Below are 21270 nucleotides of genomic sequence, written 5' to 3'. Positions count from 1 at the left end.
TATATGTAACATATTATTTATGGTGTACATTGAAAAGCAAAAAATGTAAATTTTAAAAATCAATGTCAAATTTGAATCCTTTTTTAAAATCTCACATAAGAAGAGTTAATAAAATGTAGTCAATAAGTTATATGCACCCCAAAATGGTGTAATTAAAAAGTATATCTCATCCTGCAAAAAACAAGCCCTCCCTTAGACATATCACCTAAAAATTAAGAAAAAAAACTGTGATGACAAAACTGGCTGCGACATGACCTACCTACATTATTGTGCAATAACATACATCAGGGTACACCCTATGTTTAGAGCTTATAAGAAAAAAGACACCAGACCTCCCCCCCCCAGTTACTGGAGCTAATGGGAAAATAGTGTGGGATTTGATGTACTCCACACAACTAATATAGCATTCACACTTGCGCCGCTATCTGCCCGCCATGATTCCGCCTAAATCCTAGGAATAATAGCTTGGGGACGGCTTGCCGGTGGTCAGTTTAAAAACCCATTCATTTCAATGGGTTTTTAAAGCAAACTTCCGGTGTCCGTATACAGCCTCTCTTCCGTGAAACCGTTTTTTTTTTTTTTCATGGACACAAAGTCCTGCTTGTCCGACTTTGTGTCCATGCAAAAAAAATGATTTTAAGGCAGCGAGGCTGCATACGGACATTGGCGGTTTGCTTTAAAAACCCTTTGAAATGAATGGGTTTTTAAAACTACTGCCAGCAAGCCATCCCCAAGCTGTTTTTCCTGGGATATAGGAGGAATCATGGTGGGCTGAAAGTGGCACAAGTGTGAACTTCGCCTAAGGTTGGAATCATACTTGCGTTGGAGTGTAGGAGACTCTGCCACAGAATCTGTTTAAATTTGGTAAAGAGAAAAGTCCTAAAAGGACAGAGACCTGCCAGACCCCATTATAATCTATGGGGTCTGCAAGTTTCCACGCGTAATCGCTTTGTAAGCAAACAGGGTCTCTGTGTTTTGTGTTCCTATGTGGACCGGAATAAGGAAACCCAAACGCTAGTTGCATATTCATTTCTGGAAAACTAATGTTCACTACACCTCTTCATAAATTCCTTAAAGGGTATACTTTTTAAAATGGGGCCTCTTTTTAGGGAATTCCAATTTACAGGTACCAAAGCCGGTTTTAGACAAAGTATGGCCCTGGGCAAAATTGAAAGTGGGGCTCCAAATTCTCACATATTGTTCCAGCAAAACAAACACGTTCATTTGGTACACACTTTGCAGTGTTGCTGAATAGATTTCTAGCATTAGGGTACTTGATGGATCTTAAAAGACATATGTAAAAGTTATGTCCATATTGTCATGGAACAAAGCACATTATGCACTAATGCTACCAATAATACCTCTATACAAGGCCCAAAATAATACTGCAACACAATGACGACAACCATTATCATTACCTTCTGTCTCTATCCCTCTTCCCTGATAGATTGTAAGCCCTTGCGGGCAGGGCCCTCTATCCCACTGTGCCAATTTAGTCAAGGTTAGTATTATATTTGTTTTGTATATTTTATGTACCGTATGTAAACCCTTGTTAAATATCTTGTATTTGCCGGTGAGACTTGTGTCCACTGTTAAATATCCGGACCTGGCCTTGTCCACGATAGGAAGAAGTCAGCTTGTTATAAATCAGTGTAGAGGTTTATTAATATCTTGAAGGAAAACACAGGAACAGGGAAAATGTCCAAAATAACACAAATATCAGTCAATTGTCAATAGCTTACATCTTCAGAGAAGTTAAATCATCTGGATATCTTGTAGTTACAGCTTGGTTCATGCTTGTCATCTGGTTGGTGGACTTGGGCTGGTTACGACGTCCATGGATGTCCATCTGCCTGGACCACCCACCCTGGTGTTCCCAAAGACAGACCTCCTGGTCTTCCCCTGGTCTTCCCAAAGACAGACCCAGACATGTGTATTTCTTACTCATTTATATTCATGAGAGTGGGTGTTACCTTCCATCTTGTAGCTATGTAAGGAGATTTCTAAAATGGTCTACTCTAACCGCACCCATGCACCCAAAATATAAGACTATGATGTCAGTAGAGTGTTAACCCCATGTCTGCTAGAGAATATTGTAAATATATAATATTTAACAACCCTCAAATGTAAAGGGTGGAATTAATGGTGCTATATAAATAAACAACAACAATAATAATAATATAGTGACTGACACTAAGCTCACACTATCGTTCAGCTTTCCGCTCATTGGGTCTGCTTGGGGACCTGAAGAATGGAAACCTAATTTGCTAAAAAGCAGTTACTTGCTCAACCCCCAGACCACATAGACTACAATGGGGTCCACCAGGTTTCTACCCAAAAATACGAATTTGCGGAGGGAAACCCCGAACGGAGAATGCTAGTTCGAACGTAGCCTTAATAATACCACCATACTGTTACTGCCACTGTACAAAAACCAATATTTCCACAATATAGTGACAGATAACTTTTCTACACAGATGCTCTGTTGCCCCTTATAACATATAATGCCAGATAGTGCACAAAACATTAGTTGTGCTGCAGATGGTAGAAATACACCACACTAATAGTGTCAACTTTGGTACTCAATAGAATAATTGTGACCACACACTTTTAATAAAATTTGAGTATATAATTGTAATAATGATTTAGTAATGCCTCCCATGGTATTAAAGCTCACCTCTGTGCCCCTACAAAGTAATGATTCCCATAGTAATAATTCCCACTGTCATGCCCCTGCAAAGTAATAATGCCCACCTTTGTGCCCTTTACAAAATAATACAGGTGGGCATTATTATTATGTGGGGGCAAAAAATTGATTCTTACTGCTTTGGGGCAGAAAAGGGATATTATTATTATTATTATTATTATTATTATTATTATTATTATTTATTATTGTTAACAACACTCCTTTTTTCTCCTGCAAGCAATACAGACGTTTGTAGTGTCTGCACAAAATAATAATGATCTACTTTGTACCACCTAATAGGTAAAAGTGTCTCCTCATAGATTACTGTAGCAACAATTAAATCTTGTACCCCTTATCAGCTATAGAACCTTTTTTTGTTATAGTGCACCCTTATTAGTTCTAGTTGCCCCTCATTATAAGTGCCCCTTATTAGTTCTCCCTTATTATGTAAAACACCATGGAATTAATGGTGCTATATAAATAATAATAATAATATGGTGCCCCTTTACTAGTTCTAGTTCCTCCTTATTATAGAGCCTCTTATTAGTTCTAATTTCCCCTTATTTACAGTGTCACCTTATTACTTCCCCTTATTATGGTGCCACCTTATTAGTCCCCCCCCCCCTTATTATGGTGCTCCTTATTATTTTTCCTTATTATAGTGCCACTTTTTTAATTCTAGTCCCCCCTTTTCCCCTTGTTATAGTTTCCCCTTTATTTAGTTCTAGTGCCCCCTTATTATAGTTCCTCTTATTAGTTACAACACCCCTTTTCAGCTTTAATTCCCCTCTGTTCTCAAAAAAAATTAAAAAATCTTATACTCACCTTATCTGATCCCATGATGACTGAAGCTGATGAAGTCTTTCCTGATCCAGAAGAGGTCCAGCTCAGGCTGTGTGAGGCAGTGACGTTATTGCACAGCCTGAGTCAAGATTTAAGGTGCGCACTATACTGTAGCTTGATAGTATAACAGCATGGAGAATATATCTTCAAGCTCTGTCATAGGTGACAGGTTTTAACTGTATCAGAGTCCTGAGGACTCATCTTCACTTGAAAGTGGTGTTCTCATGATAGGAAGTACCAATTGAAACATCAGGTACCCACTGGGGGCCCCTTTGTGTTTCAGGGCCCTGGGTGGTTGTGCAGTTTGCCCCTCTCTAACGCCAGCCTTTCTTTTCTTCTTTACCATGCTTTCTGTCCAAACAGCAAAATATGCCCACATGTATGACAGAACGTGGTGTATCCTGGGTACAACAATGTAATATGTGGGGGTCATGTAGCCATATGTAATACTACACATCTCTGAGGACATGAAAGAGTTCAGACCCTCTGCTTTTTTATTTTTTTTAAATATTTTTTGGATTTAAAAACATAGCACATTTATTTTCTTTCATAAAATGATAATAAGGGGGCGTTCACACTACCATCAGTGTACGACAGGTAGTGTCCGCTCCTAGTGTCCGTTCAAAATCTCGCACGGACATTAGGAGAGGACACTAGCTGTGTCCGTGACACTTGTCATTCACTTAAATGGTGATCATGTAGGTTTTTTCTGTCCGTTTGAAAAGTTGGACATCTTTACAAGCGGACAGTGAAGGACAGGCACGAAGTGCAAAAGAACGCACCTGATCGCCATTTAAGTGAATGACAAGTGTCACGGACCCAACTAGTGTTCGCTCCTAATGTCCATGCGAGATTTTGAATGGACACTAGGAGCGGACACTACCTGTCTGACACTGATGGTAGTGTGAACGCTTCCTAAGAAATTTCCTTACGTATTGTTGTATTTTATTTCATTGCTTCTTCCTCAATACATACAGTCCTATGAAAAAGTTTGGGCACCCCTATTAATCTTAATCATTTTTTGTTCTAAATATTTTGGCGTTTGCAACAGCCATTTCAGTTTGATATATCTAATAACTGATGGACACAGTAATATTTCAGGATTGAAATGAGGTTTATTGTACTAACAGATAATGTGCAATATGCATTAAACCAAAATTTGACTGGTGCAAAAGTATGGGCACCCTTATCATTTTATTGATTTGAATTCCCCTAACTACTTTTTACTGACTTACTGAAGCACAAAATTGGTTTTGTAACCTCAGTGAGCTTTGAACTTCATAGCCAGATGTATCCAATCATAAGAAAAGGTATTTAAGGTGGCCAATTGCAAGTTGATCTCCTATTTGAATCTCCTCTGAAGAGTGGCATCATGGGCTACTCAAAACAACTCTCAAATGATCTGAAAACAAAGATTGTTCAACATAGTTGTTCAGGGGAAGGATACAAAAAGTTGTCTCAGAGATTTAACCTGTCAGTTTCCACTGTGAGGAACATAGTAAGGAAATGGAAGACCACAGGGACAGTTCTTGTTAAGCCCAGAAGTGGCAGGCCAAGAAAAATATCAGAAAGGCAGAGAAGAAGAATGGTGAGAACAGTCAAGGACAATCCACAGACCACCTCCAAAGAGCTGCAGCATCATCTTGCTGCAGATGGTGTCACTGTGCATCGGTCAACTATACAGCGCACTTTGCACAAATAGAAGCTGTATGGGAGAGTGATGAGAAAGAAGCCGTTTCTGCACGTACGCCACAAATAGAGTTGCCTGAGGTATGAAAAAGCACATTTGGACAAGGCAGCTTCATTTTGGAAACAAAAATTGAGTTGTTTGGTTATAAAAAAAAGGCGTTATGCATGGCGTCCAAAAAGAAACAGCATTCCAAGAAAAACACATGCTACCCACTGTAAAATTTGGTGGAGGTTCCATCATGCTTTGGGGCTGTGTGGCCAATGCCGGCATCGGGAATCTTGTTAAAGTTGAGGGTCGCATGGATTCCACTCAGTATCAGCAGATTCTTGAGAATAATGTTCAAGAATCAGTGACGAAGTTGAAGTTACGCCGGGGATGGATATTTCAGCAAGACAATGATCCAAAACACCGCTCCAAATCCTCAGGCATTCATGCAGAGGAACAATTACAATGTTCTGGAATGGCCATCCCAGTCCCCAGACCTGAATATCATTGAACATCTGTGGGATGATTTGAAGCGGGCTGTCCATGCTCGGCGACCATCTAACTTAACTGAACTTGAATTGTTTGTCCAAAATACCTTTATCCAGGATCCAGGAACTGATTAAAAGCTACAGGAAGCGACTAGAGGCTGTTATCTTTGCAAAAGGAGGATCTACTAAATATTAATGTCACTTTTCTGTTAAGGTGCCCATACTTTTGCACCGGTCAAATTTTGGTTTAATGCATATTGCGCATTTTCTGTTAGTACAATAAACCTCATTTCAATCCTGAAATATTACTGTGTCCATCAGTTATTAGATATATCAAACTGAAATGGCTGTTGCAAATACCAAAATATTTAGAACTAAAAATGATTAAGGTTAATAGGGGTGCCCAAACTTTTTCATAGGACTGTAAATACAACACAAACATAGCACCCCCCGAGAGTACGGATATGTAAATACTCTCCAGATAGTAAAGCCCTCTATAACAAAAACGTGTCCTTACCATATGACAGCTAAACTAAACGAGTCTAAAAAGACCAAATAGGTATGACACTCAGCATATATGAGAAATATATCACAAGAGTCCTAAATATCAATAAAAAATAAAAATTTTATTGACTAATACAATATTAAAAACATACTAGAAACACATAGGACGAACCATAATACTGTATACAACAAGCAGCCGACCCAACAAAGAGATCCATATATTAGGTCACCACAGCAAAAAGTATTAAGCCAAGGGTAAGTATACAAGAAAAAAGTGGTGATTGATCCAACAGGAGAAAAATAACACAATTGTTAAAGCAATACCCTAGCCACCATACATCAGTGTTAACATATTGTCATAGTGATAAACTTAGCAGGAAATGATGAGAAATGTATGTCAAAAAGATCCTAACCGCATCCTGAGGACACCCAACTCTAAAAGTATCATGTGTGCCTATACAGCGAGTGATCAGGATCTGTGAACTGTAAATCAACTAGAGTCCAAAGTGGATGAGAGTCTCGTGGATGAGAGTCTCTTACCCGTGCTGTAGAGGGGACTAGGTGACAGGATCACTATGGGCAGGCTGCCAACCCAATGCATGTTTCGGCCGCTACACAGCCTTCTTCTGGGAGACTTAACTTCTTCCTCAATAGTAATTGAATGGAATACTGAAATCGAAAAAATTATTTTTAGAAAATAAAAAATAAATATACAAAATGACAGTCTCATATATATATATATATATTTTTTTTTGTTAAAAATATAACAGTTTGCTATTTTTATTGTGTATTTTAGTGTGGAGTCATCTGCTGGTTATTTGGAGGAGCAGTGATGAATCTTGGCAGCCCAGAACATATCCAGAAATGGTTTGTTCCCTTAAAGGTATGAACTCCTGATGTCTACAGACTTAAGATAAAAACTAAAGCTAAAAAAACCATTTGGATTTACAGTGGTCCTGTCATCGGTTTTCGGTCCTCTTCCCCCTGCCCACCAAACTCGAAATTCTGGTGAAACAAATTCAGAAATCCTTATGTCTGCTGTCATAAACAAAACATACATTAGAAAATAAGGTTTTTGGCCGGGTCCCACGGGTTGGAAACACCTTGTTTTGCCCATGGCGGAAACACCGCGGGAAAAGTCTTCTTATGAATCCCATGCCAACTTTGTGTTAAAAACCGCAGCGTGGACACGTTGCGATTTCCAAAACCAGAGCGGTTTTGGAAATCGCAGCATGTCAATTATATTTACGGACACACCGGCGGTTTCCTCATGGATATAATTGTAACAGAAAGTACGTGGAGGAAAACTCAGTGAACTTTCTGTTTAAAGTGCTGCGGGAAGAACCGTGATACATTGCCGCCATGTTTTTTTCCACAGCGCTTTATTGTTGTGGGTCGTCCTGTGGGGCCTTAGCTTCATGCCACAGTCCTACATAGCACAGCGCTTTTCACACAAGGTCTGCAGAGGTTTCCTAGGTATAGTTGACATTCTGCGATTTCCAAAACTGCACCGTTTTTGGAAAACACAGCATGTCTGTTGTGCGTATTTTCCCACAGTGTTTGGATGGGATTTGCTAGAATTCCATCCACTTTGCAGGGACTGTTTATGCCACATAGGCCCTAGCCTCATTCACGGTTTACTGGGTGTTGTTCCTTTACATGCCAAGTTTCTTGAGTTCTTGGCTCAACCCCTACAAAACCCCTCCACTCCTGATTTATGGCTCATGGACAGAATGCCTATTGATGCAGGAGATGTCAAGAGCAAAGGGAATTTGGAAGGGTTGCCTTCGATAACTGAGGACACTTTACACATAATGGAATTTAGATAATCCTTTTAATAGTCCCACATTGGGGAAATTTCAGCGTGTTACAGCAGCATGGTAATACAGATACAGGATAATACAGAGTAATATATTACAGACGTAGACACAGATAAGCTGAGAAGAGAAGATATACTAGGAGTCCATGGCAGCTAAGGAAAAAAAACAGAAGAGAAAGAGGAAGACCTCATGGTCATCGTCATAATCATTTAGTTCTCTGTGCGGAGTGATATTCGTTTGGTCTGATGTAGATTATACAGCCTGGTCGCGGTTGGAAGGAAGGACCTGCGATAGCGCTCCTTCTCACACTTGGGGTGAAGCAGACGGTCGCTTACAGTGCTGCCAAGTCCCATCAGGGTCCCATACATGGGTGGGATTTGTTCTCCCGCATGGAGGTCACCACGGACAGTATCCTTCTGTCATCCACCACCTGTACTGGGTCCAGGGGGCTCCCCAGGACAGAGCTGGCCCTCCTGATCAGCCTGTCAAGTCTATTTCTGTCCCTTGTTGATATACTGCTTCCCCAGCAGGCCACACCGAAAAAGATGGCTGAGGCAACCACAGAGTTGAAGAAGGCCCTAAGAAGTGTCCCCCGGACTCCGAAGGCCCTCAGCCTCCTGAGCAGGTAGAGTCTGCTGTGGCCCTTTTTGTGCAGCGCCTCCAAGTGATCAGCCCAGTCTAGTTTATTGTTGAGGAGCACGCCCAGGTACTTATAGGTCCTGACTATCTCAATACATGTTCCTTGGATCTCCACCGGGGTCGGAGCACCTCTCCGTTTACTAAAGTCCACCACCATCTCCTTGGTCTTCCCAGCATTAATCCTGAGCTGGTTCTGCTGGCACCATTCAACAAAGTCCCGGTTTAAGTCTCTGTATTCCCTATCGTCGCCATCAGTGATAAGGCCGACTATAGCAGAGTCATCGGAGTACTTCTGTAAGTAACAGCTGGATGAGTTGTGCCTGAAGTCAGCAGTGTACAGTGTGAAGAGGAATGGGGCAAGAACTGTACCTTGTGGTGCCCCCGTTCTACAGATCACAGTGTCGGACACACAGTCCTGGGCTCTCACATACTGAGGGCGGTTTGTCAGGTAGTCTAGGATCCAGTTGGACAGGTGATGGTCCACACCACCAAGGTTCAGCTTCTCCCTCAGTAGCCCTGGCTGAATGGTGTTGAAAGCACTAGAGAAATCAAAGAACATTATTCTCACAGTGTTCCCGGGTTTCTCCAGGTGAGAGAGAGCTCTATGAAGAAGGTGGATGATGGCATCATCTACCCCAATGCCTGGCCGGTAGGCAAACTGGAGGGGGTCCAGAGCGGAGCTCACTAGGGGGCGTAGGTGTGTCAGGACCAGTCTCTCTAGGACCTTCATCAGGTGTGATGTCAGTGCTACAGGTCGGTAGTCATTGTAGCCCATCGGGTTGGGTTTCTTTGGGACTGGTACCATGCAAGATGTTTTCCACAGTTGAGGTACTACTCCCAGCTTCAGGCTCATATTGTACATGTGTGTTATAATACCACACAGCTGGTCACTGCACATTTTAAGAACTCTTGCGCTTATACCATCAGGTCCCCCCGCTTTGTTCGCTCTAATATTCTTCATTTCCTTACACACCTGAGACTCCTGCAGGATCAGATAGTCAGATTGCAGTTGACCGCAGTTCGGTGGGGGTTGGGTCTTGGTGTGTGAGGGGAGGGCGGTTGGCTGACATGCTGGTGGAGGGAGCATTTGCTTGGAGTTGAATCTATTGAAGAATAGATTAAGCTCGTTAAGCCACTTCCTGTCCCCTACTGTTCGGTGCCCTGTCTTTTCCTTGTGTCCTGAAATTGCCTTAAGGCTGTCCCACACCTCAGAGATTCTACCCTCCCCCATCTGTAGCTCCATCTTCCGCCTGTAGTTGGCTTTCTCTTCTCTGATCAATTGTCTTAGCTGTTTCTGAACCGCCCCCATGCCATTTTTGTCCCCAGACCTAAAAATTCTCTTTTTTTCCTTGAGGAGAGTTTTAATCTCAGAGTTGATCCAAGGTTTGTAATTGGAGAAACACCTCACCTTTCTAGTTGGTACCGTGCTGTCCACGCAGAAATTAATGTAGTCCGTTATGCAGTGTGTGAGTCCCTCAATGTCCTCTGGAAATGAGTCTTGAAACACTTCCCATAAAGTTATATCAAAGCAGTCCCTTAGAGACTCGACACTTCCCTCTGACCAAATCTTCACAGTACGGGTAACCGCCGGTTCTCTGCGCACCAGTGGAATGTATGTGGGTCGCAGAGGTACCAGGTTACATTGGATACTTGGTGATTCATTGGCATGTGAAGCATGAATGAATAAAAAGTTGTCTTTCTCAGGTATGCATGCTTTATGATAGCAAACTTATTTCCCCAGATTTTGTTTAGCTGTGGTACAAGTTTGTAGGAGCCAGAACTGATTGACAGGGTCATTTTAATGGTCGGTCCTTATGCACCGGATTCACTACAGATTTCGGTGCATTGTTTCTGGATCCTCAGGTTTTTTTTAATAGCAGTATGCTAATGCAATATTAAGGGTCCCCCAAACCATAGGTGATTTTTGAAGTAACATTCCAGACAAAATGGATATAATATGTTATTCCTACTACAGGGCCTAAGGGACCATTGCATGACACTGACATACTCTTTTTGATGTTCTTTGAATTGCTGTGCCATGCATTGCTCAGCAGATATCGAAATCTTACCTTTTAATCCAATATGCATATAAAAGAGACATTATCCAAAGATATGAAGTATAAAATCAGACATGTGACAATGCCTGATCATCCCAAACCACTAAAATATGGAATAGTGAGATAGCACTAAACTGCCTAAGGCCTCGTTCACATCTGCGTTGGTATTCTGTCCGGGGGAGTCCGCATGAGGGCCCCCCCCGAACGGAATACCGAGCGCAACTGCAAGCGGTGTGCAGTAAAACCACACGGACTCTATAGACTATAATGGGGTGCTTGCCACCAGATTTCCGCTAGGATCATGCGGACAGGAAAGTAGTTCACAATCTACTTTCCTGTCCATGTGATTTTCTATATATTTCCCATTGATTTTGTAAGCACTTCTTTGGCTCAAAAAAAAAATCGCAGCAAAATCTGCAACAAAAAAAGCTGCATTTCCACAATGTGGGGCCTCAGCCTAAAGCCACATATTCACCAACAGTGCTTAAAACCAATATTGTAGACTTCATCCCTCTTATCTTCTAGGGGGTTATTTACTTCTTTCTGATTTATTTCTACAGACCTTGCACTAGGCAAAATGCAAATTGGCCTTGAGTGTTCCTTATATATACACTAAACAGATTTATACCTATAAAAGCAATTTTCACTGAACTGTTTTCAAAGTTTCAAAGTCTTTCACATAAGCGTTATTTCCAGGTTTTACATTCACTTCCAATTTTTGGCCACAAGATGGCACTCATTGCATACTATATCACTTGAATAAATGTTTCTTCATTAAGTATTTTTTGGTAACTGTGTTTTATTTAGACTAGACTTTCCCATGAGGACATTATGTATGATTTCAAATTTCCACTCTACAAAAAGAAAGACGCAGCAAAGACATTACATTTTAACTCTTGACCCTGGGGGTGTCCTGTCCAGTGTGTAGGCAGATTTCGTCTTTTGGGTTTGTGCCAACAGGGTAGACCAGTTTAGGCATAAATTACATGGAGCTCTTTAATTCATTTTGACCTTCAGGAATAAATTCTGACATCATTTAATCTGTGTTTCTGTGACAGTGCAGTGTTGTCATAGTCACATATTGACGATCCCAATCTGTCTCCACTTTAGATCTTAACCACCAATGACTTCCAGGTGTATTATGCCGCCAGGTTTATACAGTGCTTTTTTTAGACTGGGTTTACATGGTGCTTTTTTGCTAAAGAACTGCATGCATCTCCCTTCATCTGCCTCATTTTATGTCCCCCCTCCATCTGCCCCCATTTTCATGTCCCCCTCATCTCTGCCCCATTTCATGTTCCCCTTCCATCTGTGGCCCTAGGTTACTGAGAGACAGTGGCGTAACTACCACCATCGCAGCGGTAGCAGCTGCCACAGGGCCCGGGACATTAGGGGCCCGGTGACAGCTGCTATCATTATGCTCGGAGGTCTTTTCGGACCCCCGAGTATAATGATCGGGGCCCCCTGTTGGTGGAATACTTTCCACCAACAGGGGGCCCCGAAGCTGCAGCAACGGCTGAGACAGGAGCTGCAGCTCTGGCTCCTGTCAGCGCTTCAGGAAGATCTCCCTCTCTCCCCCCTCCCTTTCTCTGCTGTCCTCTGCCCACCAATGAGAGGAGGAGGCGGGGCTTATCCCTTCCGTCCTGCACAGAAGAGAAGAGGAAGAAGCTGCTCCAGGAAAATGAAACTGAAGATACACAGGTACGTACTGGGGTTACTTGTTACTATCAGGCATTTGGGGGGATTACTTGTGTTTTAGTAACTCCATGTGCCTCATAGTAATAGCAGTTAACCCCATCATCTCCCTCACATTAACCCCTGTTTGCCTCACCATAAGAGTTACTGATATGTGAGACATTTGGGGGTAATAGTAATGAAGATACTTTATTATTACCTCCATGTCTCTCACATATCAGTAACTCTTATGTGAGGTACACAAGGCTTAATGTGAGGGACATGATAGGGTTAACTGCTATTAATATATGAGGCACATGGAGTTACTAAATTGTAATGCACATGACCAGATTTTTTTTTATCCACAATTTGTCCTGGTATAGCGGTCAGCGGTGACAGTATTTAGTCCTGTAGGGGCCACTAAGGGACATAATACTGTGTGCAGGGGCCACTATTGGGTATAATACTGTGTGCAGGGGCCACTATTGGGTATAATACTGTGTGCAGGGGCCACTATGGGACATAATACTGTGTGCAGGGGCCACTAAGGGATATAATACTGTGTGCAGGGGCCACTATGGGACATAATACTGTGTGCAGGGGCCACTATGGGACATAATACTGTGTGCAGGGGCCACTATTGGGTATAATACTGTGTGCAGGGGCCACTATGGGACATAATAGAGCGCGCAGGAATGCGTAGGAGGGACTCGGTCGAGATCTTCGGTGTCGGGGGGGCCCCATGTCAAAAGTTCGCCACGGGGCCCCGCCATTCCTAGTTACGCCACTGCTGAGAGACACACAGACAGACACATACACACACAGAAACTTACACTCTCCACCCTGCATCTCACATTCCCCACCCCTCTGAGTACCTTTAGACGGCACATCCCTTCATCTTCTGGCCGGAACACTAAGACACGCCTCCCTAGTCACGTGACGTCTGATGTCACACGCAGGTCCTTCAGTTACAGTAGTGCAAGCTTTCCACCAATCACCCATTACTTGCATCACTGTTAGGGCTAGTTCACACGTGAACAAAGGGGCGGATTTTGACAGCAGATTTCGCTTCAAAATCCGCCCCTTTACAATGGTGGTCTATGAAAAGAAAGGAAAGGACATGCCCTTTCTTCAGGCGGAAGCCGCGCGGGCTCAGCCGCGCGGCTTCCGTCCCCGGCAGCTCCCTCCTATGTCGGCTCATTCATTTGAGCCGACAGCGGAGGGGAAAGCCGCGACCGCGATGGTCGCGGCAGGCGGGTTTTGACAAGAGAGAGACGCAGCTCACCGCGTCAAAACCCGCGCGGGCAGTTCACGTGTGAACTGACCCTTATAAGAGCGGGGGGTGATCGAAGGAAAGTTTGGTAAGTAAAACACTAAAGAGACATAGCGGGACATGCAGGGAGCTGCGCGGGGGGCCACAAACTATTGTCCCGCGGGCCGCGAGTTTGAGACCCCTGCTTTAAACTGAGAACCTCTGGTGTAGAGGCTGTTAGCATACAGGAGACCTGGGCAGAAACATCTACTACTCATTACTGCAATTAAAAACCGTGTGCTGTTCTTCATCAAAAACACACAGTGTATTCCCAACCTAACTGCTGGCGGGGCCAACTCCAGGTTTGTGTGGGTCCTTAAGCGACAGAGCCTAAGTGGGCCCCTTTGTGGCGCAATTCATGGCATGACAGCATTTTCGTCCAAGAGTGCTACAGCAAAAAACTCCTGAAAGTAAGTGTTTTTTGCTTAGGAAGGCATGATAGAATGGACTGTAATATTGAAGGATGAGAAGTAAATACAATTGTATATATGTGAAATACAGATGCAGAATGCAAGTGTTAGGCCGCATTCAGGCAACCCAAAATAAAGAAGAATTCCACTTTATTACCTTCCAGCCACATCTCTGCCGTTGATTAAGCCCAAAGGAATGTCTATTGTTAGTGTAGAGTCACAAGCTGCAGACTCTGCCACAAAGATTGACAAAGGGGGTTATTTTTTTTAGCATCCTGCTCCAATCTTTGCCTCCCATTGAAAACAATGGGAAGCAAAATGTTGGTTGAATTGGCCTCTGATTTTTAGGGTGAAATCTGCCACAAAATCAGCACCAGATTCCGCCTTATGAACAGGGCCTAATACTGTTAACAGTACGATGAACGCTTTCATCCATATTAATGGAAGTGCTCATTGAAGAAACTGACTGCACTGCCACATATGCAGAGGGATATATATATATTTCCCTTATATAGTGCGGTTTATCTTCAGTAATATTTTTTTCTAATGATGTATTTGATAGTTATTGACTACAATGAGTGACATGTATTTCACTATAAAAGTCTGCACATTGCACTATGCTACTGCTTGAGAAAGGCCCTGCACTTCTGGGACTGAAACGTTGCTATGGAATAAATCCTCACCTTTTTTTGATTTATCTTTGGAGTGCTGTTCATTTGCTGCAATATATTATATATATATATATATATATATATATATATATATATATATATATAGTGGGGAACCGCTCAGGTAGATGCTTGTAGCAGTGCAGGAAACAGGGACACAGACACTGGATTGCACACGAGTTCAGGCTTTATTCACATGTAGCACATACACTGCTTTTGCAAAGCTACAGGGTAAACAAAACAAAACCTTTCTCGGTTGAGAAACTAACTTAAACGTAAGGAAACTGTTCCCTGACTATACAGGAGACTGGCTACCAGACTCCCACCTTGGCGGCAACAACAACAGGTGGCACAGTACCTGCTCTGTAGGTTTGGTCTGGACAGGTCAGCTCTGTCAGTGTAGTGCCACACTGCTAGTCCTACACACACAGACTGTTATTAGGGCCTGATTAGTCAGCTGACCTCCCTGGTGTGGGCTTTTACCAAACACCCTTTAGGTGCCTGGCTAGGACATACCTGTCTTCCCAGACCACACCCTTCACTCTCGCACAATATATATATATATATATATATATATATATATATATATATATATATATATATATATATATTATATATATATATATATATATATATATATATATATATATAGGGTGTCCCAAAAAATGTATACATATATTAGCAGCTGATAGCTCAATTATTTATTCTTTCTTTACAGACTGAACCCATTAACCCATTTTAGAATAAATTTCCTTTCTTCAAAGTCTAGTCTGTATGCCATCACTCGGTTTAATGGGTTCAGTCTGTAAAGAAAGAAAAAATAATTGAGTTATCGGCTGCTAAAATATGTATACATTTTTTTGGGACACCCTGTATACACACACACACACACACACACACACACACACACACACACACACACACACACACACATATATATATATATATATTATATACAGTGCCTCTGAAGTCTGTGTATACAGCTCCCTGTACATAAAAATATGACCGTACCACACACATATAGGTGTATCCACACACATGTTCTGTCTTGTGGGTGTTATACATTTATATGCACTGAGGGGAAGGTATCTTGGTAGAAGCAGTGGTGCGGACCCAACCAGTTAGAGACAGAGACACAAATCTTGCAGCAAAGTGGTTTATTTAAGAAAAACAGCAAAATAAATAAACCTTTACATCAGGCACAAAAATGAGCAAAATAAAATACAGACTTAACTTCAAGCAAAATAACGTCAAACAAAATCCTGCTTATCGGAGAGCTAACTAAACAGAAAATACTAAATGTACGTGTGGCTTACTACCAACCACACAAATCAACAACCCCCCCCTCCAAAAAAAAAAAAAACCCACACTACCATATCACAAGACTCTACAGCCTTTTACGGGCCAGTAACAAGCCTCTGGACCCACACGTGGGGCTGAGGCCTATTCCAGACCCGCACTAGACACCACATATGTCAGAAACCTGGGGCTGATATAGCAGGACTCCAGCACATACAGAAGCATTCTTGGTGTGTGTATATAAATAAATATATATATCTACCTACACCCAGAACACAGATATGTGTAGATATATATATCTACTCAGTTTCTGCTATAAGCACTTCCATCAATACAGATGAAAGCGATCATTGTACAGTCAACAATATTAGGCCCCATTCATAAGGTAGAATTTGTCAATGGCAGATTCAGAGTAGGACACTGAAAATTTTGGTGTTCTGCTCAACTTAGTGAGTATGTATATATGTATGTACACACAGAATAAAAAAAATTGTATATACACACATAAGAGTTAATGTGAACATGTACACACTGAAGACAACATATACACACAAATAGAAGACAAGTCCGCACTGTCACCTTTAGTTTAGTTAGGACAAAGGGGGGGGGGGACCTAGTGAAGCAGTCAGCACCCAGCAACCAAGTGGGCCCTTCCAGTAGCTTGGGGCCCTGACATTTGCCTGGTGCTGATGCCAGCCCTGACTATTGAACTTTATTACTACTGTCCATTGAAGGAAATCAATAGAACTGTCCATACAATAGTAAGAATGGTGTGCACATTAATATTGCTATATGATTGCTATCAGTTACTCTAAGCATGCATGTTATAGAACTGGAGTAGGTAAACAGGGTTATTTATAGCCCTGTGGGGGAAAGTGCTGTAGACCTTGTACTCTATTGATTGGAAAAACCCTGTTAGCTCTGGATTTATGAGTACAGTGGGTGAACCTACATATCTACATCACCAAGGGAAGATAAATTACAAGTTGTATTCAGTCTTTTCCCAAAGAGATATCTTTCAGTGGTGGCCTAATCTCTGTGGACTATAATCTAGCTGGTGAAGTCCAGAAGCAGTCCCTTCTGAAAGTAACCGCAGTAACGCAGTCTGACATTGGGGTGAATTTGCAGAGGCGTCAACTCTGTTGAATGTTTTCCACTTGTGAATAATCTCTCTCTGTAGAATGATGAACTTGAAATTGCTTTCTAACTTTCCCCCAATTAATGAGCAGCAACAATTGCTTCTGTAAGGTCATTGCTGATTGTTATGTGTTGTTGTTCATCTGAGGTTATATGTCTTTTTTAGACCTAAAGACGGAATTTTTTAAAATGATATCTGTTATTTAAAACCATAAAATTAGAAAATGAAAAAGAAGGTGTTACTTTGTTTTTCCATGACTGAATATGCATACATCCTGGGGTTTGTATTTGCAAAATTTTAAGACTTTAGCAATGAGTGTGACTGCTAGTTTTGCATTACTGAAAGGGGCTCTGTCAGCAAAATTATGCTGTATGAGCCCCACATATGCGTGAATAGGCTATTCAGGCACTGCTAATCTTATTTTAACACCCCCCCCCCATTTTAAAATAAAACCATAAAAACATATACTGTATGTAAATTATACTTATCGTGCATGGTGGGCGGTCATGCACGTTCTGACGTCATCTTCTGGCATGTCTCCAGTCCTGGCTCTTCCCCAGCTTCATCATCCTCTTCTTCCAGCGGGATTGTTCAAATCCAGAAGATGACGCAGTGCATGACTGCCCACGATAAGTATAATTTGCATATATGTTTTTATGATTTTATTTAAAACGGGGGGGGGGGGGGGGGGGGGCGTTTAAAATAAGATTAGCGGTGCCTGAATAGCCTTTAAAGGTTATTTACGCATATGTGGGGCTCATACAGCATAATTTTAATAGACCCAGCGATGCTGCTGAAACATTCTGATGGGCCATTGCTGGGGGGAGGACTAACTGAACTTATGAACTGGGGCCCATGAGCATTTAGCTAAACCCCAACAAATGTCAACTTTATCAACAACAAAGTGACACAAAAATGTGTAAATAATGGATATAGGGAATTCAGTTTTTAGTTGTTACTTGCTGTTACTTGTGTACCATCCTTGTTCTTCCCTATAAATCGAACTGACCCTATAAATTCTGACTCTATAAATTGAACTTGCAAGAATGAGCCTCAAAATGAACTGGGTTAGAACCTGTGCTGTGTTTTGCAGATTGTCCTGCCGCCAGGTTGCCCCCGCAGTATAATGTCCCCTTTTCATGTTGCTCCCACAATATAATGTCCCCTTTTTGGGTTGCCCCCGCAGTATAATGTCCCCATTTTGGGTTGCCACCACCCCGTATCATGTCCCTTTACCAGATTGCCCCCACAGTATATTGTCCCCTTTCCAGGTTGCCCTGACCCCAGTGTCAATCAAATAAAAATCTACCCATCTAATATTCACCTTTCCACGTTGCACTGTTGTCTTCTGTCAATGCTGCTGGCATCTTCAGAGAGCAACAGGTGCAATGTTAGTGACGACACTACATCACTAGGGAATATAGACAGTGGAGTGGCCGAATGGTGATGCAGGGAGAAAGTGCACTGTTGGCCCTACGGTTAAAGTGGCCCTGGCTACCCCAGCTAGCCATTGCACCAGGAACTGCGGCCTGGACCCTTTCAGCTAAGCATTGCAGGTTTGGTACAGGTCCCAAAAGTTGAACTCCTCTGATCATGGCATGTCTTAAAGATATATCATCACTTTATTGTTTTTCTGTTCCTTTTCAGTTAGTCAGTTAGTTACTAATGTGATGCCATAAAAAGAACATTTTAGGAGATTTACTAATACTAGTGGTAATGAATATGGAGATATCCATGGCGAACAGTATCACAAACATGTTTTAATGCTTTGAACATGATTTCATTAGGTTGGTTTCCCTAAACAGTTGGCTCAGTTGTGCTACAATGTTGCCTTGGAGTAGTTTTGATAAATCTCTCCCATTTTCTAGGATCCTACATATTTGTCATATGACTCAGTAGCAGATGTGTAAATAAAGGAAAGAATCTTATTCTAGAATTGGAACACCACGTGTGATGGTGATGATGAGTCAGGGAAAGGGCAAATCTAAAGAGGTTTTGAAATTCTGTTTCGGAAGAAGTTGTTCATGGTACTGATCTCAGTTTTTCATTATTTCTTTTAATTAGTTGTTACCATTCAGACTAGGTTCACATCAGCGTTTGGGTTTTCATTCATTTGGTTTGCTTGAGGACCCCCGAACAGAAATCTAATCAGCTTAAAAAAATGTGGTTGTCCAAAGACCGCATAGAATATAATGGGGTCTGCATGGTTTCCGCTTAGTTTCTGCCTGAAAAGGGCGAAAAATGAGGAGAGGAAAGCGCTGCTTCAAGCATTTTTCTAGCAGAGAAGGGAATGGAATTCCCGTATGAAGGCCAAGGCTGGTGTGAACCCAGCCTAAGCCCTATATAGTTAAATAAATTCTCAGGAATGATTCTTCAGAAGTGTTTAAATTTAGAAGTGTTAAAAATTTGCTGTGCCACGTATAGCTCTCATTTGTTGAACACAAAATCTATGGTATCAGAACCAGAATGCAATATTTCTAGTTCAATGTCATAATGTTCTTCATTGCTTTTGAATGTGGCACTGGCTTATGTTCACACAGAGTTTACTCCAAAGGCATACTGATAGGGAATGTAGATTGTGTGAGCCCTATATGGGACAGTGACTGACAATATCTGTAAAGCACTGCAGAATATGATGTCGCTATATAAATAAGATAAATAAATAAATAAATAAATAAATAGTATAAAGGAGTATAAAGTGTACCCTGAAGTCAGGAAGATCACCAGGCAACTGCCAACTTTCTTCAAGACTTATGACTGAAAATTTCAATATTTGTTCCAAAACTCTAAGGCTTGTGGCAGTGTGACTGCTAGAGTAGCAGGTTTGTGTCACTGGAGGTGCAGGAAAATGTTTATAGCACCCTGGGAAAGAGAAAAGTCTCTGGAAAGCTGGGTGTTTCATTTGGTTTGCAGACAAGTGGGTTATTAATGAGGTTAATTACCGTAGTAGCCAGGTGAAGGGAAAATGGCAGCCCTTCCCATAATGCTCCCTGTCGGAGGAAGACAGGAGGTGCCAGGGCCTGTGGAAGCCAGAACCGCTCTGTTGGTGGAGATACTATGTAGTAGGCCCAGGGTCTCATAGTGAGGGACACTGAACCCACATTAGCCAGAAGGCTGAGGATTTATTTTGTGTTGGGATGTGCAGGATGTTTTACTGTGAAAACAGAAGACTAAAGGTGGCTGGCATTAGTGCTGAACTGAATTCACTGTGTCAGAGTGAGAATGAGTTTTCTGATGTGCCAACCATCTTGATGAAGAGATGGCAATCCTGTGACCTAAATTAACCCTTGAGTTGTCACAGGGTCCATGCACATGACTGTATGTGCATTCGTGTTGGGGGCCAAGTTTATCATGGATGGTAGTCAAATGACATCCAACTGCATTCTGTGATTCATTCATGTCTATAGGGCTTCCGGACCCATTTTATTCTATTCTGATGATGTGGATGATTATAGAGCAGGTCCTATTCTGCTCCATGTTGGGGTGCGCTTAGAAGCATTATTCTGTGAGGGGACAATCATAATGTGTGGAGGCAACTAATGGAGTATTATACTGTGTGTGTGTGGGGGGGCACTAATGTTCCATTGTTTCCCCCCACACAGTACAATGCTCCTTAATGCACCACGCACAATGTATAATGTCATGTGTGTGCCCCCACAGAATAAGGTCACACTGGTGCCTATTCACTAGTGAAATTGACCTGTCTACTCCATTTCACCCACAGGGAAGATTAAATTAATATAATTTGTTTTCACAATTTTTCTTGTATAAACTTTGGGGTATGTTTTATAGGCCTCTTATTGTCTGAAAAATATGGTAAATTCTCAAAATGTTCAGTTAGAGGGCATTCATACTACCGCCGCTATCCGCCCAGGAGTTTCCGTCCTAAACCGTTTTTTTTTTTGCACGGACACAAAGTCCTGCATGTATGTCTATGTGTCTGTGCAAAAATAACGGTTTCCAAGTGGAGAAGCTGCATACAGACACCATTCAAATGAATGGGTTTTAAAGCAGACCACCAACAAGCTGGCCACTGTCCTATTTTCCCGAGGTATAG

General features: G+C 42.0%; 1 protein-coding gene across 1 annotated transcript in view; it reads left to right on the top strand.

The window, feature by feature from the left end:
* ACOXL (acyl-CoA oxidase like) overlaps positions 1 to 21270 on the top strand; it is a 298517-nt gene that overhangs the window by 28389 nt on the left and 248858 nt on the right. Inside the window, exon 4 of the mRNA XM_075267702.1 lies at positions 6993 to 7079. Within this exon, the coding sequence (XP_075123803.1) occupies positions 6993 to 7079 (87 nt within the window). The remainder of the gene's footprint in view (positions 1 to 6992; positions 7080 to 21270) is intronic.

Source organism: Leptodactylus fuscus, chromosome 3 (genome assembly GCF_031893055.1).
Source record: "Leptodactylus fuscus isolate aLepFus1 chromosome 3, aLepFus1.hap2, whole genome shotgun sequence".
NCBI lineage: Eukaryota > Metazoa > Chordata > Amphibia > Anura > Leptodactylidae > Leptodactylus > Leptodactylus fuscus.
The sequence above is the reverse complement of the archived record's forward strand: the minus strand, read 5'-3'. Positions and strand labels throughout refer to the sequence as shown.